Source organism: Talaromyces stipitatus, genomic scaffold, assembly GCF_000003125.1.
Source record: "Talaromyces stipitatus ATCC 10500 scf_1105507295549 genomic scaffold, whole genome shotgun sequence".
Classification (NCBI taxonomy): Eukaryota; Fungi; Ascomycota; class Eurotiomycetes; order Eurotiales; family Trichocomaceae; genus Talaromyces; species Talaromyces stipitatus.
In genome coordinates this window covers 1747711-1773191 of record NW_002990117.1, presented here as the reverse complement: position 1 = coordinate 1773191, position 25481 = coordinate 1747711, and the positions used below count along the sequence as shown (strand labels likewise).

Here is a 25481-nt window from a genome sequence, read left to right as displayed (position 1 = left end):
ATTTCAGATTTATAATAAAAGTAGTGATACATGCAGAGACATATGCAACTAGCTCCATCGCATAGCTGTGAAAGTCGTCTACTTTAATTCAGCCTGTATCCTCCACTCTATTCCTCCATATTATCCGTCTCGTAGCCAAACTCATCGGGAACAGGGGCGTCCTCTGCACCTTCTTCATCTTCATCAACAGCAGTGAGTACACCCGCCGCCAATGCAGCTCCGATTGCACCACCGCCTGCTCCGCCTCGCTGTGGTGTCTCCAAGGCAGCACCGGTTCCACCTTGGGCCTGTATACGGTCTGCCAAATATTGCATAGCATCGGAGAAAGCGGCCTGCCGAAGCTCGGTGGTGGCTCGCAATTCGATAGTCTCTCGTGGTTCATCTGGCTTCTTGTCAAGAACAACAACCACTCCTCCGGTAGGCTAGTATAGAGTTAGTATATGAATGCAGAGCGTAGTACAGTAGGTAGGAGGAATCGACTTACCCGCTTGACAGGTTCGTATCGAGGGTCGGGGAAACTCAAGTATTTCAACTGAGCGGGGAGCACACGCGACATGTTCTCCAGCTCGTACCCAATCTTTTCCTTCTCCGCCTTCTTCTTTTGACCTTCTGCTGCGGCTTCCTCCTTAGCCTCCTTAGCCTCCTTAGCTTCCTCACCTTCCTTAGCCTCGTCTGTCTCCATCTTCTCTGGAAGCTGACCAGACACCTTCGGTGTAGTCGGAGTTTGATCGACGTCCATGCTCTCTCGCCTCTGTTGCTTTTCCCGCCGTTGCGCGCGTCGCTTGGCTTGATTGGTCGTAGAAAGTACTGCCGTTTTTACTTTCTCAGGGGCTTCATCAGCTTTCACTTGCTGTTCAGGAGGGTAGTCGAAGAGGCTGGGCCGTGTGTTACTATGGAAGGAGAATACGGGAACCTCAAGTTTCTGATCAACGCCGATGACTGCAGTGGGCGTGAAGCTCAAAGAAAGGAAGTGTGCAAGAGGGAACCAATACCAGTACTGCGTGAAGACAGCAGCACCGACAATACCAGGCATGTTGAGATTACCGGTCTGTGTTTGTAGGCTGATGGTGCAGTTGCGACCGCCTGCATCTATAATACCCAGAGCAATAGCACAACCAAATTTCGCCATAGCATCTTCATGACGATCCGTGATTACCTTATTCATCATCTTGCGAATGCTTCCTACCTTAGGGTTCATCGTTTCGTTCTGTTGAACGAGCACCATGGCAAGTGAGATGAGAGCACCCTGCCTTACAAAATCTGTAGGATCCTTGAGCATAGGCTCCAAGAGATCAATAGCTTCGTCAAGACCGGTGCCGGCACACGAAATACCCAAAGCCATTGCAGCACCATAACGAACGTGCGGGTTGTATGATTCAGACAACAATTCAACCATACGAGGTACGCTCTGGTGCTTGCGGAACAGAATAAAGCCCAAGCTCATGACTGCCACTCGACGAACGTCATCGTTGACGTCGCTAACTGCGACGTGGAGAAGTTTGCGGACAGCTTTGTTGCTGCCGGAGCCACAGTATGCCAGAGCGACAGTCATGATACCTCCGTACCGGAGATAGGGATCAGGATCACCGAGTAAGCCATTGATCAATTCATCGGCTGCCTCTTGCCGGCCGTACATGATCAAAGCCATACCCAATGCAAGACCTCGCACAATCTTCTCGTGCTGAGTCTCATGTGCGTATTGGATCATCTCCTCCAGAAGTTTCATATTACCAGTTCCCAGCATAACCAGACCCATAGCCAAGCCGACAGCCTCACCGTTCACAGCAGAGTCAGTGTAGAGAACAGACTTGAGATCCTCCCAAATACCCTCATCTCCGGTTGCCATACCTGCAACACCAAGACCAAGAGCACCTCCATGCTGAACAACCTCCTCTGTCGCCTTCTTGAAATGGTCACGGATAAGCTCAACAGCAGCACCACCGTGATTAGCGTATATCAAACCATATGCATAAAGCGAGCCACCCTGGCTGTAAACAGACCCCGTGCTACCCACTCCAGAGATATGTTCGCGAGGAAGGTATGGAGCGAGAAGCTTGCGACCTTCGGACAAATTCCCTTTGTGAATCACACCCAGTGCAGCAGTTGCCGTGAATTTTGACCAGTTGACAGCTTTTCCGAGCCACTCCAGATTGTCGCGGAAGAACTTATCATGTGTTGTTCCGGCATGCATAAATGCATTGGAGAAAGTGACAGCATTGTGGAAAATCGAGTTTCTAGCTTCGAGGCTATCCCGCACTTTGTTAAGAATAGAGACATCAGCCTTGTTGCTACGATAGAGGAACTCAAGATTGAGCTGGATGGTCTTGACACCCTGTAAGATGTCGCGTATATTGGTAAAAGCTGAAAGAGCCTCCTCTGACAATTCGTTCTTGGAAGAAGATTGATTTTGTAGCAGGGAGTCTGACTCTGTGGCCCCCTCGCCATCTGCCTTTGATTCTTCCGAGGTTTGCTCTGGAAGAAGCTCCTCAATTTCTGCAATAACTTTCTTCAAAAACTCCTGGGTGCTATTATCGTAGAGATCAAATGAAATTTGATAAGCGATCGTCCGGGCCTTAGTTTCGTTCTTGTCTACGAGTTGTCGGAGTATTTCGGTGGCCATGGAGTGCTCGTCGAGGTATACAACGCATTTGGCGATAGCGAAATAGTCCGGAGACGGAATTTGATTGAGAAGCTCCAAAATGAGTTTCAAGATCTAGACACCAGCAATCTGATTAGTATTCAAGGAGCAACCATGTAAGAAAAAAAGACGTGACGAACCTCATTGCGAAAACTTCGCTCCTGAATCACACTCATGCAGATATCCAGTACGTATTCGATTAACTCCTCGCCATGTTTGGATGCTTCCCCATATTGTTGTTTCTCGGATTCACTGCAACGAAGGATAGCCGTCCGTAGGACGTCCAGATTCTTTGCTTCAATCGCAATTCCGACAACCTGACGATATCGCTGTTGGCGGAAACACTGTTCGAATAATCGCTCAATGACAGCTTGTAATTGCTTCTGAACACCTCTTCGCACAACCAAGGAAGTCTCTTCATATTTGGCAGCGCTATCTTCTCCACCTGGATAGGCAGCATCTGCGCTTGGTTCCTCCGCACGGGACAAAAGAGATTTCGAAGGGAGGGCCGATTGTGAAAATGGGGTAATAGGAGATGCGAGGCTAGCAGATGTGTTTGTGGCGCCGTTCGATGAAGGGAAGGATGTGTTGAGAGACAACGGAGCATCGCCAACTGAAGGACGGCGGCTAGCAGACAATGAAATGAAGGTGTCGATGCATTTGGCTATGACTATGTTAGAAAGTGCAAATTCAAAGGGCGAGGAAATGTGTCCTACAGATAATCGTCTGCTCGAATTCGCCACCCTTATCCAAGTTCAATAATTTTCCAGCGCCTAAAGCAAATACCATGCTCTCATTGTATTCTTGTAGGTGATAGTAGACTTTCGATGCTACCAAAGCTGCAAGTTCGCGCTCGGGGAAGGTTTCGTCTTCGTATAACGCCTCTCTGCATGACAGCATACACGTTAGTGCTCCGCCATCGATCGCCAAATCGATAATCCCTCGATTGTAGAGAAAAATGGGATCTACAATGAAACATACATTTGAGGAATTGCGTCGACAATATCAGTCCATAGCACATCGACTTCAGCATCGAGTGTCTTCAAAGCAAACACTCTGAGCTCTGGGTCTGGCTCGGACAGGAAGCCGACGAGGCCAGAAGCTGACGTGAGGCCAACCATATTTCAAGCTTTGCCGACGACTTGATGGTAGATGTTCTTTATATGCGGCGAAGCTATGCTTCGTGACCCCGATTAGGTGATGGTTCAGACGACGAAGCTATTTGGAAATGGTAAGTAGGCTGGTTGCTGGTAGCTTCGATCGCATTAAAGGGCGACGCCAATATACGATGCCCCCGAGAAAACGGACGTACTCACTAATGCCGAGATTAAGAAAATTTATCAAAAGAAGCTAGGATGGAAAGAAAACAAAGTGTGACAGATGAATGAATGTTGATGATGAGAAGGTTGTCTTTTGCTTGGGTACAGAGCACACGTCAATACCGGAGCTGACAAAGTAGACGCTGCGAGGTCACGTGCAATGACGGGAGCTGTGGACCTGCCAAGAGCTTCCTTATCAGTTTACTGATTAGTCGGTCACCAGCTCCAGTCGTATACAACAAACAAGCTACAGCTCATGTGTTCGCCTCTGATCATGAGAACAACTTGAAAATTAGTTTCATTTCTCTCTGCTTTATAAAGCCTGTTTTTTTTTCTCAGTGTCGATTCCATATTTTCTTTGTTTTGGCCAGCACTCGATTTCCTCCCTATGAGTTACTCAGCTCAGTTGGAAGATATCAAACATGTCTAGATTGTTGCCATATTCTGATCCTCCCTCGTCAGAGCGACGGCTACGATTCGCTACGACGGAGAAACATGATGACCCTCTTATATATATCGAACGGGAGTCAAGACACCTTCAGCGACAGATACAGACTTTGTTGGATGCACAGAGCGATGGGCTGCTAGCTAGCTTGCAATCGCCAGGGTATGTGAATAATGATGTTTTTTCAAATGGAAGCTCTGCATCATCGGTATCTGCAGTAGAAAGCCGAGAGCGAAGCGTCCGTATGATACCCGTTCGACAACCGCCGAAGAAGAAGATCAGTTTGCGCGCTGCACGAAAGGGAATATTGCAGTCAATGAGCGATCTTCTCAGTCTCCGAGAAGTAGAGAATCGGCTTTTACATGAACGGATACAGGAAAGACAGGATGCAATTGAAGAAGTGGATACGTTTGCTAACAAGAAGGCCGGGCTCGAGAAGACGTTGTCGGATTTGGAGAACGATCGCGAGGGCAACAGGGCTCGGAAATTAAAAGGGGAAGCGAAGAGTTTAGAGCACAAAATTGAGGAATTGGAGTTAGAGCTCGCAGATATGAAGGCAAGGCATCGACATATTATACAAGAGGTTTCGCGACTAGAGAATGCCGTGGACGCCAAGCTCTCGTCTTACAAGGAGTCTCTGTCGATTCTCGATACAGAAGTCCGTCAGTATCTGGAAAGGCCTCCACTCAAGCCTTTGCAGAATGATAAAAAGTCATCTTTCTATTCCTTGCACCCGAACAGACGAAAACTTGAAATGGCTCGCGAACATTGGCAGACGGAACAATCAGAATTGGCAAAGAGACAGGAAGCTGTAGATTTGGAAATTGCTGCCTTAGATAATGGCGGACCTGTATGGCAGAGCGTGGTCAAAGAAATATCAGGTTTTGAACGGAAATTAAAGGACGAAATGCAACAATATATCATGCTATCGAAGTCGTCCAGGTTACCTTCTGATAACGAGGAAGTAGCGAAGAGAGAACAGGGGAAGAAGATTATTGAAGACCTAGAGTCTACCATGCGTGTCATCGAGGAGAAGCTCGAGTTGGCCGAACAGAAAGATTGGAGATTGCTCGTATGCAGCATTGGTGCAGAACTCGCCGCTTTACGAGAAGCACAGGATATGCTAAAGCAAATGTTCGATTACATGGGTCAACAGGACGCCGAACGTGAGAACGATGTAGCTACAGAGCCTACCACTGCAAGGAATAGTGTCAGCAATTTAAGGGGGTCTGATCAACGACGAGAATCTCAAGGTGCAGACCTAACTACCGCTAGCACAACAGGCAACCCTCCTACGATCAGTATGAGTGAGGATGAGCATGCAGATGAACCACCAGCAGATCTGTTGCAGGATGCGACGTCTGCAGAACTACAACCTGCAACATTTCGATCAGAGGACGAGGACGACGAACCTGACCCAGCCTGGCTGCTCTCTGACCCATAGATAGCCATCGATGTTTCCATTCTACATATATATTTACCTATGACGAAGTTTGGTTCATGCTATTTAGCGTTTTAACATTTATCATGAATGTATCATGTCGTTTATGACGAGAGCAAAGCTTGAATTTCTCCCAAACTCCGGATAAAGAACGCGTCTAAATACAGCAGGGATATCGCTTAAAATCCAAAGATTTAACATTAAACAATAGTTGAGATGTACCACTTCGTATTCTGAAAGGTCATGCAAAATAGTGTGCTACTGCGCGAGGATGATGACAACTGAAGCGTGCTCTGTTCTTCAAAAATATTGATTTCCACGCCCAATCACCATATCAAACAGCTCTCATGAGGTTTCGGAATGTAGTTATGTGGCATGAGGACCATCAGGAGGGGGATAGTACTCTTGAATCTTTTGTTGTGGCTGCTCTTGTTGTGGTGCTGGGTATGCTTCGGCCTGTTTAACAATAGGTTGCTTTATATCTTGTGTGTGTGTGACATCGGTACCAAATTGGAATGGTTGTTGAGCATTTGTAACCTCCGGACTTACTGGCGAAATGTAATGGGTCGAGTAACCAGCCTCGTACCGCTTGCCATCATGGTCAACTACCTGAAATCCGCTCCCTGGAACCAATGCGCCGTATGGAGTCATGCCCCCAGCCATGTAATGTTGTTGCTGGAGCATAGGGCTGGTCTGGTGATATGCAGAGATAGGATAGCCGGCCCATGCGGGTTGCCACTGTGCGTTAAAGGCGTTCGGAGCCCAGCGGTTGTGCATGTTATTACGGCGCCGTTTCGCAGCCTTGCGGCGGTTTCGGACAAGGCAGAAACAGCATAAAGTCAGTAAAGCGATGATGATTAAGAAGCCAATGATAGGCATCACAATGATCACTGTCAAGAATTTGTGAACTGTCGACGTTCCTGACGACGTGGATGTGGGAGTAGAGAATCCAGTGGTGGTAGGTAGCTGTGTAGTGTTGAAGATGCGAGAGGATGCAATTGAGAAAGCGATGCCGCCGGGGGTTGGAAAGTGGCAGTTATAGCGAATAGATTCCAAGACTGAAGAATGAGAAGTCGGTAAGCAACTCGTTCCTTATGATCCAAGCTATAGTGAAAGTACGTACAGTTTGCAAGATATGCTTGTTGTGAAGTCAAGGCATAACAGTTGTTGCATGTCGTAACAATATTGTCAGCAAAGGACGTGGAGCTACAAAAATTTTCAAGCGAATTGCCAACCGGTTCGGTCAGTTGGAGATTTAGTGCTGGTCCCAACGGAGTGCATGAGACTAGACATGGCGTGGACACGTTGGTAACGCTCACTGGGAAGTCATATACACAGGAAGAGAACGCATATCGTAGGTTGTCTGTTGATAGATAAGATTAGTTTGGAGACATCGTGAAGATAGTATCGGAAACATACACAATCCCCAGTCAACGTCAGTCTCTCCGATAGTGGTATTTTGGTAAGGACTCGAAAGTAGACACGAGACACATTTCTGGAAATTCTTCCCCGTATCCGTGGTATTGTAGAAAGAGTCAATGCAGGCGATCTCGTCGGATGTGGTGTTCGTTGTTACGCCGCAAGCGGCTGTACAGGGCGAACCCGCAACAGTTCGCAATGCATAGATGGGAGTCGCAAGAGTGAGGAGTCCCCAGACGGCCCATTGAACCGCCATCATCATGAGGCCTCACACAACGTTCACTTGTAGACCCCTTCAAAGTGAGTTATTCTGGACTGCTCTTTACACGAATATTCCTCCAGGAATTATTGAAGCTAATATCGCATAGGCATAGAGTCGGAAATTGGTCCGACTCGAACAATATATAGCTTATCCCACCAAGAAAGCCGACGAACCTGGTTCGTATGGGTATTTGATCGACAGTCGAAAGAAGCAGGCTCAAAAGTACGTTAGCCCACGCCTGAGAAAGATCTGGGTTGTTAGCATGCCGAGTACACAAAGAAAATAAATGCATCCAACATGGGTTAAGCGGACCCTACGTCTTTTTGAAAACTGGAAAAGAAGCGTTATTATCCAGTGTGATGGGGATCCACAGGGCAATGCGAGAAGCACTTACTACTACATCGACTGGACAGACCGCAATTGATAGGCATGTAAGTGGGCACGCAATTTATCCATGTATTTTCCCATTCGATAAGGCCGCTTCCGAAAATCCTGTGTCTTCCCAAGAGGAAAAGTCAACAGGACAGAGGAAGAGGGAGAAAGAGAAAGGAACAAAGACCGAAGCGGACGATGCATGAGTCCAACTTGGAGAAGCACATACATTTCTGCTGCAAGTTAGCAAATCATCACTAGAAAGTTTTAGGGAATAAAACATACAACAAATCAGAAGCTAGAAGCATGGCAATAAGAAAAAGCTGCCAATGGCCGGAAACTTAGCCATCTCCCTCGGCGGTTAGAGAAGGCTTCGGATACGCTGGATGATAGAGCATGCCGGGCCAGTGAGCAGTGGAACAGCGAAGAGCCCCGCTGTGATCGAGGAGAAATCGGTCCAAGCTTGGCTAGAGGAGGAGATGTATTGGGCAGAATCCGAGTAGGGCACATTGTGACAGTGACGGGCGACTTGCAGCTGGAGTGGATTTACGACGGGTGATTCGCGGCGTTAACGAAACTAAGAAGAGGGGGATTATCTTCAAGCCAAGAGGTTGGCTGATCATGTGCCCTCAGCCAATCAGCCTGCCGTTTCGCCCAATTAGTAATAGTGTCGGTTATCGGCCAGTACAGTCACATAAGCGCTAACCTCTTTTGTACAGAATTAGCCCTAATTTGCTGATTGCAGTACATTGAGTGTACAGGGTTCATGTTCCCTATCACACGCTATCTCCTAGTCCTACATGCATCTTTCATGCTGCATGAATTTGTATAGGTCTGCATGTCTTAGCGGGGTAGGCCATGTTACTCAGGTAGGTTTCTGCGAGCTTGTCTTGAACAATTAGCAATTTGATAAATACATGAACTGCGCCGCATTTTGTCCAGGGTTGAACACGGCTTCGCAGATCAAGTCATACGATGTGCATGTCGTTTGCTCATCTTAATGACCAGTTAGACCTAATTAACTTGAGATTAAGACCAAGGTAACATCACTCATGTTCTTCCAGTTAGAATATATATCCTGTTATCTATTCAGCACAATCTAGATGCATTTAGGTCTTCATGGCTTCAAGCTTTAGAGTTAAGGTCAGAAATGATTTGTGATACCTGCATACTTAGCTTGCAATTACACGGGTACCTGGCAGCCTATCAAGGGCATTCTTGATTACCGAAGTCTACAATAACGTTCTGTTATTCACAACGACAGTATATGTTACAACATTGAAGTGTCAAAGCTAAACTTTAAATATGAGTAATGTATTAACTGATCAATTCCGTGGTATTGTGAAATCCTATATTAACATAGTAAAACTAGCTGTCGTTGATGACAAGTTTAGAGTAGAGGAAAGGCAGGAAAGTCATGTCGTAAGGGAAAGGCCCACCCAGAAACGCAAAAAGCCTTGTATAAAATACTAAATACACCAAGCTTAAAATCGTCGAATACTGATTAGTACCCCCATAACTCATCGTTGGATGGTACCATTTCTTGTGGCCCAACAGGACGTATGTGTCGCTTATTATTGGAATTTCCCGTACGATGTTGCTCACGGAAAACACTGCGGGAAGCTGAATGGGGAGACGACGAGGTAGACATAGAACCATTCCTATCTTTCGGGATTGGTGGGACAGGAGGCGCATCTTTATCAAACATTGCTGCATACCCTTCTTCTCTGAGTAAGGGAGGGATGGAAGACGCGGAGAAACCATGCAGTCCGGGAGTCGTAATGCTGGATCTAAAAGTAGCCGTCGAAGGAGTAGAGGAATATGTACGGGTGGACTCGCTTTGAGAGCTGTACCGACGCATCACTGCTGTTGCAGAAAGCGGAGGGGATTTGTGTTGAATAGAGGACTGTTGACTATCCCGTTTAGTGCCCCTACTTTGTGCTCTCCAACAATCCTCCCGGGAACCATTTCGATTGGCATATTGTGGTTCAGTTTTCGTTTTACTATGAACAGCTTCCTGCCGTTCTTCCTCGTCCCTCTCGGAGCACGACGGCGACTCGCATGACGCTCGATGTCGTGCTTTAGGGCTTGGGCTTTGACGTGTTCTGCTGAGGCTTCTTTGCCTATCGTTTTGCTTCTTGGTTCTATCAACTGAGATAGACCGCTTTCGAGTTTGCATATCTACCAGCGGGTGGCGCGGAAAATTGATGTTGTCTGTACCACCAGAAAATTCAGATGATTCGACAACATCTGGCCGAAGACAAGTCTTGATTCGGCTGACTCGATTTGGAAGTGTTGCAAAATCTGCCATTCCGGGTCGTAAGTAGGGCATCTCATTCCACGATCCCTGAGTGGGCGCGGATATTGAAGGGTCTCCAAAGCGAGTGTCCATATTTGACCCGAGGGTCTTCTTTCGTCGCCAACGGAAGATATCCGTTTTGCCCATCCTGCAGTCCGGTAGACACATGTCTAGTCAAGAATATTATTTGACCATGTGCAGTGGCAGTGTGCTGTTGTTTGCAGACTTCTTGCGTAACGTCGGCGAGCGTATCAAAAGCCGTTGTGACGACGGAAGACGGTGCAGCATAGATTAAGATAGAATCAAGATCCCTCCAAAAAGAAAACAAGACGAAGACCACCGAATATCATCAAATTCTGGGGTATCAAACTTCAATCATCTGGAGTGCGACAAAACAAGTTATCAGTCCGGATACTGGAGCAATGTCTGTTGCCTAACCCTAAAAAGAGGTACTCCGTCTCAAGCCGCAACGGTTTTGATCTCTGCACTAGGGAAGCAAGAACGAGTCAACACAAAAGCAGTCGAGTAAAACTCAAAGAAGAAGATTTAAAGTAGGAGACATGCTTCATTTTATTTACAGTGAGGAAAAAGTCGGCAGGAGGGAAAAGAGGAGGAGGGGATGGAGGGGGACACAGAAGTAAAACGCAGGCAACCCTCCAGTACCAAAGTGTCGGGACCAAGAAGAAATGATTTACAGGATATCAGAGAAAGAAAAGCGTGAAATGGTCTTGCCTAGTCCGGCGGCTGGCCAAGTACCTACAGAACAGGGAGGAAAATTGTTGTTTTGTCTGAAGAGGGGACCCTCTTTTGTTTTCTCTTTTATTGTTTCTGCATTATTTTGCGGCACAGTCACTTCTCCTTTGAGACGAAAGCGCGCAAGCCAAGTGGATCACGCCGACATACTTTAAACAACTTTACCTCTGGGCCAAGTTAAAGTGGATATGTGCTTGTATACCCTGGTCCTAGACGGCACAGTATGATCTCTTAGCTCGTGATCTGTAGATTGATTACCCCTTCCTTGTATTTCCGTTCTATGTCTATAGAGAAGCAGCAAGACGTGAAAGGAGGTGAGGCATAGAACCTGGAACGAATCAGATGCTTTGGTTAGACCGTTCTGTTCACTCCTCTATCGAGGCATCTGTTCTTGACCTTGATGACATGATGGATTGACAACTGCATGTGAATCATGATTCAGCCATCTAAATGCAGACCACCAGCCAATGATGCTGTACACAGAATCAAAACAAGCTTCCTTTGTGGCTTTTTTGTCCATAACAAATCTATTCAGCCGCTTGTTCTTTGTCCTCTTTTGATGCGAGTACATACTACTTTGTTCCGCACTGCTAGGGGTTTCGGTGGGGATTGTCTGACTTATGCCGAAAGGGTGAAATTAGCTACAAAGCCATTCGAGTCCAGATACAAGAACAAGCGCCACAATAGATTAAAAATTGGTGTTTTTTGGACGATATGTATTTGATTTCGCTAAGACATGCATATATTTAAAATGTCATATATGCGTTGCATTGCTATCGTGCCCAAGGCCAATGCAGCAAATCCAGATCCGCACGATCTCAACCGCGAGCATAATGCAGTCCAAGGCCAATTATATTCATCGTTAATCGCCGGTTGGGAGCATCCGATCACAAGGCAAATATGCAATTGGCCAGTTTGATCACATCCCACTTCTAACAATTGCATTTTAGGCTATGAACTAGGCGTGTTCTCGGACAATCGTTGTCAAATCCGCTTATCTAAGATCGTCTTCCTTTAGACGGGGGCCGGGAAACCCTTTCGCATTTCCTTCGGCTTTTGCTTTTTGTTTTTCTCATAGGTCGATGGCTTTGTTAGCGCCTCTGGCCTAGCACATATCCAATTCAGTTCACACCCCGCAAGCCACAAGGCGTCTTTTGGGTTGTTGTTGTTGGGCGGAAACGTCGACGGATCTACGCTTAAGCACGGTGGGCGGGTGTTGGTCCCCGGGAGTGGTCGGTGCTTATTAGCATGCGAGTGCTAACGATCAAGGGGCTCCATAACGGGCGGCCAAGTACTTGCTAAGGATGTAAGTAGTGCTAACTAGGGCTAATTGAGTAATAATGAACGATATCTGATTGATTGATAATCTATTATCCCATTATTTAGTCGACATTAACTTATCAAAGCGATCATTTCCCCCTTTAATTTGTTTTAATTGCTCACGCACCACTGATACGGCGTCCAGTCAATGCAGCTGACCACCCGCCTCTCAAAGGCGCCAGCGTCTATCAAGCGACGTGGCTCCGTAAGAGTCTACTCGGACTCCTTTGGGTGCACACGTTGTTGACGTTATTAACATAGTTTGAACGAGTCTATGGAAATAATTCACGTTTTGATCTGCTTCTTTCCTTGTACGATACCGGTTGCAGTGCGGTTATACCTTGGCATACTTGCTAGCTAATTGGTTGACAAATGCTCAAGCCGGTCTGATTGAATTGCTTCAGCAAGATGCACCTCCTCCCCGCCTTCTGGACCTATCAACACCCATGATCGACGGATCAAGTGTCCGTCTTGCTCCTGTTAGGGCATAGTCGTGAGTTATGCCATAATGTATAGTCATCGCACTGTTCCCCGTATGGAGTGCTCCCACATAAAGTGGATTGACCAGAAAATGTCAAATGCAACTATTGACCGGGGTCCCTGGTGGCTACCAGTGAAGCTCTTGGCCGCACCTTTTGACTGTTACCTAGGCCCAGATCCCTAATTGTTGTCACGAGTGCAAAACCTACATTGGAAGGGATAAGCTTTATTCCCTCCGTCCTTTTTTCGTTGCAGGGATCAAACCGTAACACGGTGAAATGACGGGCAGACAGCTGACGATTAGACGAGATTTGTTGCAATTGGTCAGTGTCTAGCGGGGCTATAAAAGATCCTTGAACTGGAGTCTACACGGCCGAGATATTGATTGCTACGTGATATCAGTAGATCCGGCTGTGATTACATGTATGACAAGAGGTATAATATGTTGGCTAGGTGTGATTGGATTAGAACAGGTATAAGGGCGCTTATCAGCGGACAATATCGAGGATTTATATCTTACATGCCTGTGCTATAATTCGGCAACAATGTGGCAGATCGTCATCCAACATATGCTTGTAAACTTTCTCAATCCATAATTCTGTCTACACAGGTCTTCCACTTCGCAGTTTTCTTGGCTAGTAATAACTGATCGGTAATGAGGAGCGGTATGCATGCGGTTATTTTCTTGCGTCAATGCCCGTCTAGCCTCTATTGAAAATTGTAAACATAAGCCAGCTCGATGACATGCAATGATCATCCGAAACTATCAGCTTCTGCAGTACCTGGACAGCTTTACCCGCGGGTAGGAGAGGCGTTTGAACAACTGTTCTGACGCATGTTTTATATTGTATATAGCAGCATTCTAAGCCAATCAGTCTCAAACTCTAAAGTTACACGTCGGACGAGAAGCTTTTGTGCAGGCATGGATCATCAAGCAATCCCCTTGCTGTACTTCGGTGTTTCGATTCCCAGTTAAGCATTTTCTTGACAAGGTTAATAAATATCTTCTTCTCTTCTCCATCAATCTGACTAATAGCGGTCTCAAAGCTCATTACCGGTGTTTCCAATGGAGGTCTGAAATTCCTACCGAGGAATGAGTATAATGTACCTAAAATGTTATCTAATAGCTTCAGACTCTGAGAACTTACCTTCAGAGTCATAGACCATCGATGTTCTTCTTCCTTTCACAAAAAGATCTTCTGGCGGTGACCCTAATAGAGCTGTGATACATGACAGATGCTTTTGGTCATCGTATTCCGCCGAAATCGATCGCTTCAAAAAGTGAACGATTCTCTAGGAGATCCCACACCTATTTCGATCGTTAGACAACGAGGCCAAGAGGAAAGAAAGTATGCAGAGACAGAATCAAATCAGGAAAGTCTTACCATTACTCCTAAACTCCATATATCGGCACTATAAGTCCAACCAGCATCAAGGATAACCTCCGGAGCACGAAACGGTTCTACCTTGAATGGCACCATGGTGAGGGCCATCACCACAAACAGCAAACCCAATATCGATGATCTTGATTAAACCTAGGACTTTCGCAATTTTTGTAGGATGACTGTATTGATTCCGTAATAGATAGATTCTACGGTCTTTACAGATCTTTTGTAAAAGCGGGTTTTGATACTCGTCGAGAGCACTCCGCTCAAGGATGGCAGGATCCTCAAACCTAGCCATGATATTATCTGGTCTAATATCTTTAATATAAGCGTGTAAGCAATTATATTCATGTATCACCCAAGTCAATTGACAACAAAATTACCTGCGTGGATAACATGACACTCAGCGTGCAAATAATGGAGACCGTGAAACATCATCTGAGCCACCACTTTCAAAATCGATGATATCTGTGCTGAACCTTGTTTTTGTGAGTCATAATGGTTCGCGTAAAGGCTCAAACACAAGACAGGCATGTTTATGATGTGGACCAGAGACATCAAAGGAATCAAGAATGCTGCTGGACGAAGTGTCGTCCATGGTGCAACGAATTGCTCTTGGTGACGATATTAGAGATGCACAGCTCCTTTTCAGAATCTTGCACACCTTTTAGGTTGCCAGAAGTAATTTTTATCGCAACATAGCGTTCAGGTGACCATCGCCATCTGAAGTTTCCATTAGCAATGCAAGCAGAGGTTTGGAAGACATGGAATTATTTACTGGTAGAGGTCTCTCGGAAGCCAGACTGTAGAGCTGGTGCAAATCCAAGCTTGGTAGAAAGTTGATATCTCTCATTGATATCTCCCCTAAGTGAGCTGAATAGAAGCGCTTGGGATCGTAGTAAGGGGTATTCTCTTCCAATTGTTTACTCCCGTCCAGTAAAAATTGTGGAATTACAGTGGTTTCAGGCCACAGACGTGATCGAACTGCACTAAGAGGTTTTGTAATCCACCTTTTTGAGAAGTGCATTACCCCTGATAAATCCACAAAGGGAACAGAGAAGAATGAAGAGCGCAGAATTCTCCAGAATTGATGAATTGACTCCTGAGCGTCAACCCTAACCCTACGTATATATCGAACTTAGCCCTACAAAAATGTTCGAATTGGCTCGAAGCGAATAGAAGTTCTGAATCATGCCTAGAGCTCGTTTAATTTTCCCTCAGATAAAATACTCGTCCATCGACGTACATGTACATTTACTGTTACTGTTCAAGACTATCGTCATCTACGCTCAACGTTGACATTATCTACTAACGACTGTATGCATGAAAGGAGGTAAAAAGAAGTAAAAGGTAACTTTATTTCAGTATACCGCCCATAAACCTTATAAGTAATTAACTTCCTTCTAGGAAATTCAATTTCCGATACGCCATCGCTAGTATTAATCAAGAACAGAATGTGAATATGCAGTTTGATGCAAATGTTGCAGAGCAAGGTCATGATGTCGGATGATGATCAATCCGAGTGGTATCAAGGGCATGTCAATTGTGTGCCTAGGTGTTATTCAAAAGGATCCATATCCTCATCCAGGTTGTGCTTTGGAGGTCTTATGTATTCATATATGGGTATTAGTGAGAGGTCTAGTTGACCATCGAATCACACAACACTCTCGGGAGGCAGTCGATGAAGTATTGTTGGAAAATTGGACCCTATAAACCGTTCATCGAAGGTCGCAGATGCAAGCTCGTTGCAAAAAAGGCAAAATGTGTAACAGTCATAATGAGTGAGCCTTTGCATCCGCGCAGTCTATAGGTTCGTGATAAGACGAGTCAATGCCGGCTTTGGCTTTTTTGGTCCCTTAAGAGTTTGGTTGTTCGAAGAAGACTGCTGATCCAATGCTGACAAATTGTTCGGTAATTGCCCTGAGTTTTCAGTAGATGATTGAGTGTTGTAACCCATTGTCCCTTTCGACCTTTTGCTTGCTGACTTTTGTAGCCGTGGGACGGGTGGCATTGATGAGATGCAGATGTTATTTGAGATAGATGACGATTGTCTTTGGTGGTGACTAATTAAAGGTTCTCTCGGCATATCTATCGACAATCCTCGGGTAGAGTCTAGGCTATATTGATGTCTGTGAAAAGATGACGGGTCGTATTTGGGCATCACAGAATCCCGGGTTTGGTCTTTCGGAAGTGTAGATATCTCTAGCATCCCTTGCTCGACGTCACGCTCCCGCTGCCGTTGGCAGCGTTGTTGCCTTAGTGACATCCCTTGTTGTTGTTTGGCATCACTCTGTGCACTGTGATATGCGTTGATGGCTTCGTAGCGTTTGATCTTTTCATCCAATTTCTTCTTTCTTCGGAAGAAGAACACTATGCCACCAATGACTACGCAAGCAAGCGTTAGTACGTTCTATGATGGATTACAGGAACGGATATGAGGTGAAAGTCTGCGTCAAAGGGGACATACTCGCTCCGAGACCAATGGTCCCTACGACAACACCAATCGCAATCTGAGCTGTCTTTGATAGTCCACCGTTGCTGCCCGAGGCACCTGCGTCATTGTATGCTGTAGATGGCCCGCCTGAATTTGGTGATGAGCCCGGAGCATCAGTACCAAGGCTACTATCAGCCTGTACGGTAATAGCCAACCAGCTGGCGACCAGAGCCAAAGCCAGCAATTGACTTGACGGTTGCGATATGTTGATATGTTGTTTCATGGCCGGATCAATACGCGAGTGTTGTTGGAGGAGGATATGAGGAGTTGTATGCCGACTCTATACCATAACCGTACCATATAACGTTCCCCTCGGTCGAAAATGAGATGTTGATACTGTGACGTGACCGAGGTACAGTCGGGATAGAATGCGAGCCGTTACACGGCGTTCCTAGTTGCTGCACTCCCAAGCAAAGCCCAGATTTTCTTCCAGCCCATATATTCGTCGAATATTGTCTCCTCGACTCCTCTATTACCAGAGGGGGGGGAAAATACAAAATGTGGCGGGGAGAGGGGACCACAAAGCCTATGTATCCCTCGGCCACCCTTAGCGTGGGAGGTAGAGAGTTTCATCTCGCGCGGAGTAGGCTATTTTGAGATACGTCAACGGAAACGAGTCAAAGCTCAGCTTCCAAGCAGATTTCAACGTCGGCTAGTGTTGGTGCTTTAGGACGGTTTTGCTGCTCGGCAGATAACCCCAAACCGGAGAGTCGAGAAGTATTAATAGATGAGATGCGGAAACGGATATTTTATTGGCCACAACGTACATTAAAATGGGTAGCTAAGCTCAACGCTTTACTTATTCAAGCCCTGAAGAATTCTGCAAGCGAACATTGGTATTATTGAAGCGAAAGAGGTGGTTGGAGGAGCCTGTGCCAAGCACTGTAAAGCGCTGAAAGCCCTAATTCAGTTACCACTTCTAAGCCGTCACGGAAATGGTTGGACAGGAGCTCACGAAAATTTATAGACTAAATATTGATACGGTTAGTTTCATCATATTAGCTGCATACAAATGTTTCTATAATTGTATTTAATCTATTGATTCGTGATCGCTTTCTGCACCTCTGTCGTGTCTTCACATTGATTCTATTTCTGGCTGAGAGTTGGATAGGAAGACGTCTGATTGACTAGCCCGCAGATATGAATAGACAATTCCGCCAACACACTGAAATAGTGAAATTAAATAACTTGGGCTAAAATGGCTATCGTTTTGCAAAGGTTCATTTCAGTTGGCAGTACCATCTGGGAAGTAGAGAGGTGATGCATCATCCACAGACGACTTATCTACTGTCCTTGAAGAAAACAAGGATCATCAGTTCGGTAAGTACTGGAAAATTCATAAGCGAGGGGACAGCCCATATAAATAGGACCAGGATTGCAAATTTAGAAGTTGGAGGGCTATAGATAGGAGCAATCTAACAAGAAACACCGCTCCTATCAGGATTACAGTCTTTGAAGAATCGCTTACTTCTCCCTACACTACCTACGTGAATGACTAGGGTTTCATTTATTTTGAAGCTCATATTGCAGGGACGCCATCTCCAAGCAGTTTGTAACGTATCCAAAGCAGTTGACTTGTGTTTTTATAGAAATACTAGCATATGAACTTCCTTTTCTAATAGCACCGGCATTGAAACTAGAGAATATGCGGTCAAGACGCGGGGTTTTATGCTTTTTATCCTCTGCTGAACTATATAGGTAGTCTTGTATAACGAGTCTATATTTGGCTTTTCTAAGTATAACTATCATATCTACAAACCTAGATAGGAAGTAGGCTCGCGTCGGGGTCATTGTTGACGGGAGTCAGGAATATTACTAGGTCATATCTGGCTTGCTCTAAGTTCCATCCATCGCATAGAAGGGACAACCTGGAAGAGTGCGAATCAATGTTTCCAACGGTTATAATACTGCAGGCATATTACCCGATGACCAGAGCCTGCCACGTCCATTGATCCGCCAGGCATATAGATGTTCACGGACCTGGTATCTATCACCTTCCTAGGTATGTTTGGGAAAAGATACCTTAAGCAATAGCTTAGTCCGTTTTTCATATGCGTCAACCCTCATCTAAGCTTGAACCTACACTTTCATATAAGGCGTGGTCTCCTAACTAGGGCTTCTCAGATTCGCTACAATTTATTTCATTATTTCTAATCTATTTTGCCAGGTACACCGAACTATATGACAATGTATTTATTCTAGCATGAGCACAGGAAGAGTGAGCGACATTGTATATCGCATTCTAATTTCACTCCGCATAGGGCCTAAAGACGTCCAGTTTCTCACCAGTCGCCTCAAATTCCAGCTCAACACCACATGCCACAAAGAATACGGATCCTTCACTTAGTTTGTATGACTTGCCTTCACTAGCCTTGGCTGTCATCTTACCCTCTCCACTAGTGACACACAGAATACTCGGACCATCGATCGGGCTGATCTTTTCCCTCTCGCCGGCCTTGAGATGGGTTGCGAGGACATTGAACTCGCTAATGGGGGGTGCATACTCCTCGGTCTTCCCATTGAGCCCCTTGTTTGAAGGATGCCTTCCCAACCTAGCCTCATCGGGATCATGAGGCCATCCAGTAAAAGCTTCACAGAATAAGGCAACGTTGTCACGGTCTGCACGGGGACAGAAACCGGTGTTGAGCACGTTGTCGGATCGAGCCATACATTCCATGATGTTACCGGATATATACGCATGCATGCCGTCAGCGGGGACATAAACTGATTCGCCGTACTGCAGAATCAAGTAGTTCATGCACACGGCCGCGAAAAGTGTCCCATTGTCGACTCGGAATACTGTGAGGAAACCCTTTCGAGCATTTTGGGAATATATGAATATTTCCCGTATGCACTTTCGGGCAACTTGGTTAGCTCCCTGATTGTATCGGCAACAGTCTTCTCATCAGCTTCGAGAATATTTTGTGCTATCATTTTGAGGGTTTCGTCGTTAAAATGGGAGTCCGGTGTTGGCAGGAATTTCTTCAAAGGTGTAGTTCGAAAGAGTTGTGTTAAATCATTGAGCGGCTTCCAACCGGCAAAAAGCTCGAATTGTGAAAGTGCAACCGCAATTTCAGGTTTATGGTTTGTATCCGTGAACTTATCGGGATCTTGCTTATGGAGTTGTTCAGCGAGGTTGCGGTCCGGGTGTATCTGTAGAGGAAGGGCCTTGTCTATCGACAATATCTGTTCCGAAGTCAATAACGAGGCAGCCACAATAAGGGGAGATACTTACCTTTGGTAGGAAAGGTAAACCTCCACCAAACTTCTTCACAATCTTCTCCCCGACCAGATTCGGATTTTTATTCAAATACTCTTCGAGTGTCTCACCGGTTCCTACGACGTATGATGGGACGGAGGGATAGGTGCCCATCCACATCTGTTATTCTTGTCACCACCGAGGCTCAAAGGAAGAACCTAACGCATATAGAAGGGACGAACGCGCTACGAACCTCGGAATATGTCTGGTTACTATCGATCTTCCAGTCTGTTCCCGGTTGTTTGAAGCAGAGCCTGGCAGCAAGGGAATCCTCGCCTTTCTTTCCCCAAGGATCATTCTGTCAAAAGAGGTAAAAATCAGTCCCAGGCGACTAATATTGGAAAGAACATTCACATACTTTGCATTTGCAACGAAGCTCGACGACAGATTGTCCGCCCATGATAGATGTGGAATGTGATGGTTTCCAGAAACTGTCTGCGTTAAGCAAAGTAATAGGTAACAGCTTGCGTACGAGTTGAATTGAGAAACTAATTCAATATTTGAGATATACAGAGGAAAAGGAAAGCGTGAATATGTTGTCTGGTAGGTGAGGCCCGTTATCAAGTTAGGGCTTCGGGAGTGGATCATACATACGTTCACATGCCGTCATCCATGGGCAAAAGTTGCGCGCCACCAAAATCGGGCATTCCATCCACAATATTCTTTATTTTCTTGGAATTAGGGCTTGGACTGGGAAGCCCTAGGTTCTACTTTGAATAGAAAGGGATTGTTCGCCTAACATGCTAACCTATTAACTCCAGAAGAGGGAAGCCTCATACAAAAGAATTCGTCCAATCTGAATATAGTTGAAGGAAATGAGAATTCCACCATGACAACACGCCTCTCATTATGTGGAAGACAAGATATACTTTGAGTTCAACTCAAGAGGGAAAAAAATGAAATAAGAAAGATGTGACGGGCAGATATAGCACTGTGCTAATCTATCTCAGTACCATAGATCTTCCTGATCGCGGACCATTTCAAGAGTCATCGTTCGCCTTTTCACTTTCTTGACATCAGACTTTGATCGCTGAACAGTGATTACCTGAGGCTTGGTGTCAAGGCGGCGCATGGCGTGCCACCTTGGGCTATGTTCCTGCTCTCCAAGCCGAGAGGTGCTGTTAGCTCGAGGACCTGAGCTTCGTGACAAAGTACTCGATGACATGGTGTCTGACAGAGAGATAGTACTAGTGGGACTGTTTATTGTTTCGAGGGGTGTTCCGCGAAAAGGTCGAGGCTTTCGTCTCCCCGTGGTTACAACGAATGACCGGCCGCCAACGTCAGGGTCACAGGAATGACTCCGTTGTCGTTCCTGTCTGCCGCTACGACTCTTTTCTTTGATCTCGTTCTCGTCATCGGCATCATCATCCGTATCGTAGTGACCATAGGTGTTTTCGCTATCGCTCAACCGAATATCATGTCTCTTCAAATTATACAAGTAGTGCCTACTGGCGGGCACATAACGGAAATGAGGTCGGCTCTGCTGGTCGATCTTCTCTACAACCTCTTGTGCATAGTCCGGTTGCACGGGTCTGTATTGGAAATCATTAGCCTTCCCTTTGTCGGCAGACTTCCTTACGGTCGAATTGACACTTGAGGGCAGTAAGATTCGAGTCAATCGCTTGGCTTTTGATATAGCCTTTGAGTCTGCTTCTTTTCCCGTCCTCCCTTCTTTAATGTTCTTTTCTTTTGCCAGCTCATCGTCAGAGCCGTCGGTAGAAGACTCGAGAAGCAAGACCTCCTTGTTACTAATATCCAAACTAGGGATGAAGCCTGGCCCATACTCTCTCTCGTCACGGATGTATGGGTTGTCGAACTGGGACCAGGCTCCTTCGACTGGAGGCGTTATAGCAACATCGCCCCAGCGTGAGTGAAGGCGAGGGTGCCGAGCTTTGTGGCGGCGGATGATGTCGAGCGACGTGTTCACGATATTCTCCATAACTGAGTATTGATGATGGCGATGGAAGTTCTTATATCGGTCTTTTTTTTCCTTCTCGCAACTCGGATCAAACAATGTGGTCGAACAGCGAGGGGCCAACTGAGATGAAGTGACCGGATCTATCGCACAGAAACAAAGAATAATGCGGGGATACAGTCAATATCCCACTGATGACCAAGGCTGAGCAACCCAACGAGCAAGTATTCATACAGATGTCCTCATCACCCTGCTGATGTGCACGGTACCAGCCGGCGGTGTTGGGTCCCTGAACGAATTTCAAGTAGATGTGTCAAGTCGGGAATGTGACAATAATGGAGGGTGGTAGAGAATAGATTAAGTATCACTCGGAGGGTGTTAGGTGTTCAAGAAGGAAGTGCGCCGACAAGTTTGTTTTTCGTTTCGTTTCAAACAAGCTTCCACGGCTGCTGAGAAATAAGCCAAGTATGACAAGAACTGTCACAGGCTACACATGCACGTAGGCGAGTTGGCATGAGGATAAAAGAAAGAGAGAATCCATTATAATTAATTCTTGATAGACGCCTGGGATCCTTGTAGGTACATCGACACCCTACTCTAAAAGCGTACTTCATAAATTTACACTCAATAGGGCTAAGTGTTACGAATCCGGGGTTTCAAATAGACATTTTGGGATAGTTTAAGAAACAAATTATGAAGGTTAATTCCCGGATAGGGCTAGGTGCACGCAAGGTAGTAAAAATAGATCCTTAATTATAGTCATAAAAACTGCAAATAACTTACCATTTCAAGTCTAGGTTTATCATACTGCATTAATTTTTCTATAAACAGATAATTCTGCATAAGCTTGCAAACCACAGCAGATGATTGGCCGACTGTTTAACGCTCTCTTATATTAAAGATGCTGTACAACAAAGCCCGCAAACTTGCGATATCCCGGTACAATCACTCGTGCCATAATCTAAATTGCTAGGCTCATTGTGAAGAAGACAGGGTATTCTGCACGAACTGAGGGTGATTACAGCCAGGGAGAGGAGTCGGGTGATATCCTGGAGCAGGCATTGAAATCAGGAAAAGCGACTCCACAGACTATCCACACTCTTTCTTGTACGTACAAAAATGCGGCGCAGTCGTGCAAGCGGACAAATCGGTTGCATGAATGAGGAGTCCCTGAGTCAGTTTTACCGTATTTCAGTAGGCTGAAGCAATGCAATGGACGCGCTAATGGGATCGTCTTGCAGGAATCTGTCAACCCGGAGCGTGGTCTCGTCTTTCAATCGTTCTTCAAGAGTTCAACGTTCGAGGAGCCCAACCCGAAAAAAATCCCAGCTGACTATAGAGGGACATAATTCAACGTCTTTCAGTGAAATTTTCCGCGAATCATAACAGAGAATCTCGATCTTGGAGTCAATCGGATTGCATCCATAGCACAGATCTCGGAGGTAGGTATGTTAGAATCCTCATCGGTGTCCTTTAGGCGCGTATGTCACGAACAAGACATGTAGAATGTAGATCAGCCAGGATCAAGCCAGCTCAATAGCCAAGGATTTTAAGCATCGTGATTTGCCCATATCAATGAGACAAGTTAACGCCAAGTGAAGCGGATGATTACATCTAGGGTTCGTCTTAGTGGGGGATGGGCAGGGGTCATAGTTGACGGACCAATTAACACTTGAACATAACGACTTTTAAGCGCTGAGGCGTCGATATACAGCTCTAGATTGCATCTCTCCATATTAAATAGATGCAGACCAATGAAGAGTAAGAAATCGCTCCATATCTTCATATTCAAAAAGAAGAAGGGAAACAAACAAAGAAAAAGAAACTCTCTCCACCTTCGGGGAACTGTGTGCCATTTACCTAGTTCTAGATGAATCAAGGCCGAGGACCAATTAGAAAACAATTTCTTTGATTCTGAGTTCGCGCCTAGATGTAGTGTGCTGAAACCGAATGTGAGTATCAAGCAACAAGTCATTTAGGCTGAAAAAAGTGTACATCGACTGGTTGACACCCTATCTTTCAACATGATTACCGGTCTCAGTTCAGCCGGACCGAGGCTCTATGCTAATGTACAGAATTGTCCTTATACTCGATCGGCTAACTCGGAGGCACATTGTCCTACATGTCTGTATCTACCCGGATACGAGTTCAATTGTCCGGGTATTCTGGATGACCCCGGATACTTTGCCGCAAATACTATCCGTAGTCTATTCCGATCAAGATCGCCTAAACATTGAGATTGTTCATAGTATGTTTATCAGATAGTAGCAACCTAGATACATCAAGATCTAAACAATGGTAGACCAACATAGATGTGAATATTTCACGAGATCTGAGGTCCCCAACATCAGTTCCGGATGCCGGGATATGCTCTTACTCTGTGTTCGACTTGTTCAAGGCACAATCCACACAAATATCTGCATCACTATGAAGCATTCCCTTTAGGGTGCCCATACAGCAACCTTCTTGATTCTCTCAATTAGATGGTGGACTTTCCGAGCTGACTCAATCGACGGATACCCATCCTCATCCCCGGTAGCAAACGCCTCATATAGACGAGCCGTGTTGATGCCAAACTCAAGAACATTAGTAACATGAGCCGGCTCATCGCGTCTCAAATCAACTTCTTCCATCCCACCCTTCCATTTTCTGAGCAGTACCTTGCAATTGGGCCCAGATCCCTGGATATAGCCGCCAGCCGGACTGGTGAATTCAATTTCACCCTCCGAGCCGCTGATGATCCATCTGAATCCGGCTTCGTCGACTGAAGTTGGAGTACTGCGTACATTGATTGATGCCACGGCTCCACTTTCTAGCACACCTTGGACAAGGATATACTCCGGCGCTGTGGCTTTGTACGCAGGATCAATCACCGTGCCGGTAGAATTGAACAATGAAGTGGTCTTTTGGTATGTTTTGAAGATAGCCTGGACATCTTTGAAGTCGCCGAGTGTATCCAAAAATGGATCGAGACCTTGAACCAAGTCAGTTTCAATTCGAGAACCATACGTCAAAGTCAGATGGAGTCAAATACGTACCATGTCCTAGACCAATGTTGATTCGACCGGGTCCACCGTCCAACTCCACGAAATCTTTCAGAGCTTCAGGTATTCCAGACCAGGTCGAAAGAATCAAGTGACCTGTCCAGCTGGTGGTAACAACATCCCCTATCGCTCCGGACTTGATCAACTCCTTGACTTTCTTGAGTGCAGGATTGGCACGAGCTTGGGCGCCAACAACAGACTTTACACCTGCCTGTTTAGCAAGCTCTGCCAATTCCTCGGCCTCCTTGTAGGAGCCTGTAAGAGGAAACTCAACAAATACACTCTTCTTGTTTTGGAGCGCCGGTTTCAGGAGGGCATAGTGCTTGTCGACGTGAACGGACACGATGATGAGGTCGACATCCGGATCCTGGGCTAATTCCTCGGCTGAGCCGTATGCTTTGGTCACAGGGTCCAGTTTGTTATGCTCAATTGACTTGTGGGCCTTTTCAACTGTGGAATTGCACAGGGCCACAATCTTGTAGTGCGGAGAGTTGGCGAGACAGGCCAGATGGGCAAGGCCCCAACTGCCTGGGGTGTAGCCTTCGCCAGAGGGAATGACAGTAGTTAGGCCAATGATTCCAACACGGATAGGAGCCATCTTGAAGAATTTATCGAAACGTAGAAGGAACGAAGGGT

General features: G+C 45.9%; 8 protein-coding genes and 1 pseudogene across 10 annotated transcripts, besides 1 other annotated feature; 1 reads left to right on the top strand and 8 right to left on the bottom strand.

Moving 5' to 3' along the window:
- Window positions 1-8: 8 nt before the first annotated feature.
- TSTA_015140 (26S proteasome regulatory subunit Rpn2, putative) lies at window positions 9-3759 on the bottom strand (the record flags this gene model as incomplete). The annotated part of the gene is made up of 5 exons (XM_002483615.1): window positions 9-422; window positions 485-2713; window positions 2779-3302; window positions 3355-3524; window positions 3620-3759. 5 exons carry the CDS (start codon window positions 3757-3759, stop codon window positions 108-110), a joined length of 3378 nt encoding a protein of 1125 aa, XP_002483660.1. The 3' UTR covers window positions 9-107.
- Window positions 578-687: a sequence feature (GA-rich).
- Window positions 3760-4233: 474 nt separating the features above from the next.
- Window positions 4234-5846, top strand: TSTA_015130 (uncharacterized protein; the record flags this gene model as incomplete). Its single annotated transcript, XM_002483614.1, has 2 exons — window positions 4234-4564; window positions 4598-5846. Exons 1-2 carry the CDS (start codon window positions 4380-4382, stop codon window positions 5844-5846), a joined length of 1434 nt encoding a protein of 477 aa, XP_002483659.1. The 5' UTR covers window positions 4234-4379.
- TSTA_015120 lies at window positions 4555-8018 on the bottom strand. Of its 3 annotated transcripts, none has more exons than XM_002483612.1 (5): window positions 7919-8009; window positions 7837-7854; window positions 7263-7762; window positions 6967-7206; window positions 4555-6901 (listed from the first exon to the last, which is right to left on the bottom strand). In XM_002483612.1, exons 3-5 carry the CDS (start codon window positions 7522-7524, stop codon window positions 6210-6212), a joined length of 1194 nt encoding a protein of 397 aa, XP_002483657.1. In that variant the 5' UTR covers window positions 7525-7762; window positions 7837-7854; window positions 7919-8009; the 3' UTR covers window positions 4555-6209. The 3 variants fall into 3 exon arrangements, with proteins under 3 accessions (XP_002483657.1, XP_002483656.1, XP_002483658.1); XM_002483611.1 differs by having other exon boundaries at window positions 7263-7773; window positions 7919-7996; XM_002483613.1 differs by having other exon boundaries at window positions 7263-7854; window positions 7919-8018.
- Window positions 8019-9264: 1246 nt separating this feature from the next.
- TSTA_015110 (uncharacterized protein) lies at window positions 9265-10288 on the bottom strand (the record flags this gene model as incomplete). The annotated part of the gene is made up of 2 exons (XM_002483610.1): window positions 9265-9352; window positions 9408-10288. The coding sequence occupies 2 exons, from the start codon at window positions 10286-10288 to the stop codon at window positions 9265-9267; spliced, it is 969 nt and encodes a 322-aa protein (XP_002483655.1).
- A 3354-nt stretch (window positions 10289-13642) lies between these two features.
- Window positions 13643-15160, bottom strand: TSTA_015100 (annotated as a pseudogene).
- A 281-nt stretch (window positions 15161-15441) lies between these two features.
- Window positions 15442-17100, bottom strand: TSTA_015090 (uncharacterized protein). The gene is made up of 2 exons (XM_002483609.1): window positions 16601-17100; window positions 15442-16518 (listed from the first exon to the last, which is right to left on the bottom strand). Exons 1-2 carry the CDS (start codon window positions 16848-16850, stop codon window positions 15938-15940), a joined length of 831 nt encoding a protein of 276 aa, XP_002483654.1. The 5' UTR covers window positions 16851-17100; the 3' UTR covers window positions 15442-15937.
- Window positions 17101-18875: 1775 nt separating this feature from the next.
- Window positions 18876-20286, bottom strand: TSTA_015080 (mannose-6-phosphate isomerase, class I; the record flags this gene model as incomplete). The annotated part of the gene is made up of 5 exons (XM_002483608.1): window positions 18876-19426; window positions 19483-19813; window positions 19863-20006; window positions 20080-20184; window positions 20245-20286. The coding sequence occupies 5 exons, from the start codon at window positions 20284-20286 to the stop codon at window positions 18876-18878; spliced, it is 1173 nt and encodes a 390-aa protein (XP_002483653.1).
- Window positions 20287-20512: 226 nt separating this feature from the next.
- Window positions 20513-22189, bottom strand: TSTA_015070 (uncharacterized protein). The gene is made up of 2 exons (XM_002483607.1): window positions 22036-22189; window positions 20513-21944 (listed from the first exon to the last, which is right to left on the bottom strand). The coding sequence occupies exon 2, from the start codon at window positions 21823-21825 to the stop codon at window positions 20833-20835; it is 993 nt and encodes a 330-aa protein (XP_002483652.1). The 5' UTR covers window positions 21826-21944; window positions 22036-22189; the 3' UTR covers window positions 20513-20832.
- Window positions 22190-24034: 1845 nt separating this feature from the next.
- On the bottom strand, window positions 24035-25443 carry TSTA_015060 (oxidoreductase, putative; the record flags this gene model as incomplete). Its single annotated transcript, XM_002483606.1, has 2 exons — window positions 24035-24775; window positions 24840-25443. The coding sequence occupies 2 exons, from the start codon at window positions 25441-25443 to the stop codon at window positions 24243-24245; spliced, it is 1137 nt and encodes a 378-aa protein (XP_002483651.1). The 3' UTR covers window positions 24035-24242.
- Between the last annotated feature and the right edge of the window lie 38 nt (window positions 25444-25481).

Bases quoted from the DNA above. Each gene is read 5' to 3' on its own strand.
- TSTA_015120 (XM_002483613.1), bottom strand. From the start codon at position 7,524: ATGATGATGGCGGTTCAATGGGCCGTCTGGGGACTCCTCACTCTTGCG. The intron at 7,207-7,262 runs GTATGTTTCCGA...ATCTATCAACAG, and splicing joins TGACGTTGACTGGGGATTGT to ACAACCTACGATATGCGTTC. The intron at 6,902-6,966 runs GTACGTACTTTC...CTCATTCTTCAG, and splicing joins ACAAGCATATCTTGCAAACT to TCTTGGAATCTATTCGCTAT.
- TSTA_015090 (XM_002483609.1), bottom strand. From the start codon at position 16,850: ATGAAACAACATATCAACATATCGCAACCGTCAAGTCAATTGCTGGCT. The intron at 16,519-16,600 runs GTATGTCCCCTT...TTGCTTGCGTAG, and splicing joins GACCATTGGTCTCGGAGCGA to TCATTGGTGGCATAGTGTTC.
- TSTA_015070 (XM_002483607.1), bottom strand. From the start codon at position 21,825: ATGGAGAATATCGTGAACACGTCGCTCGACATCATCCGCCGCCACAAA.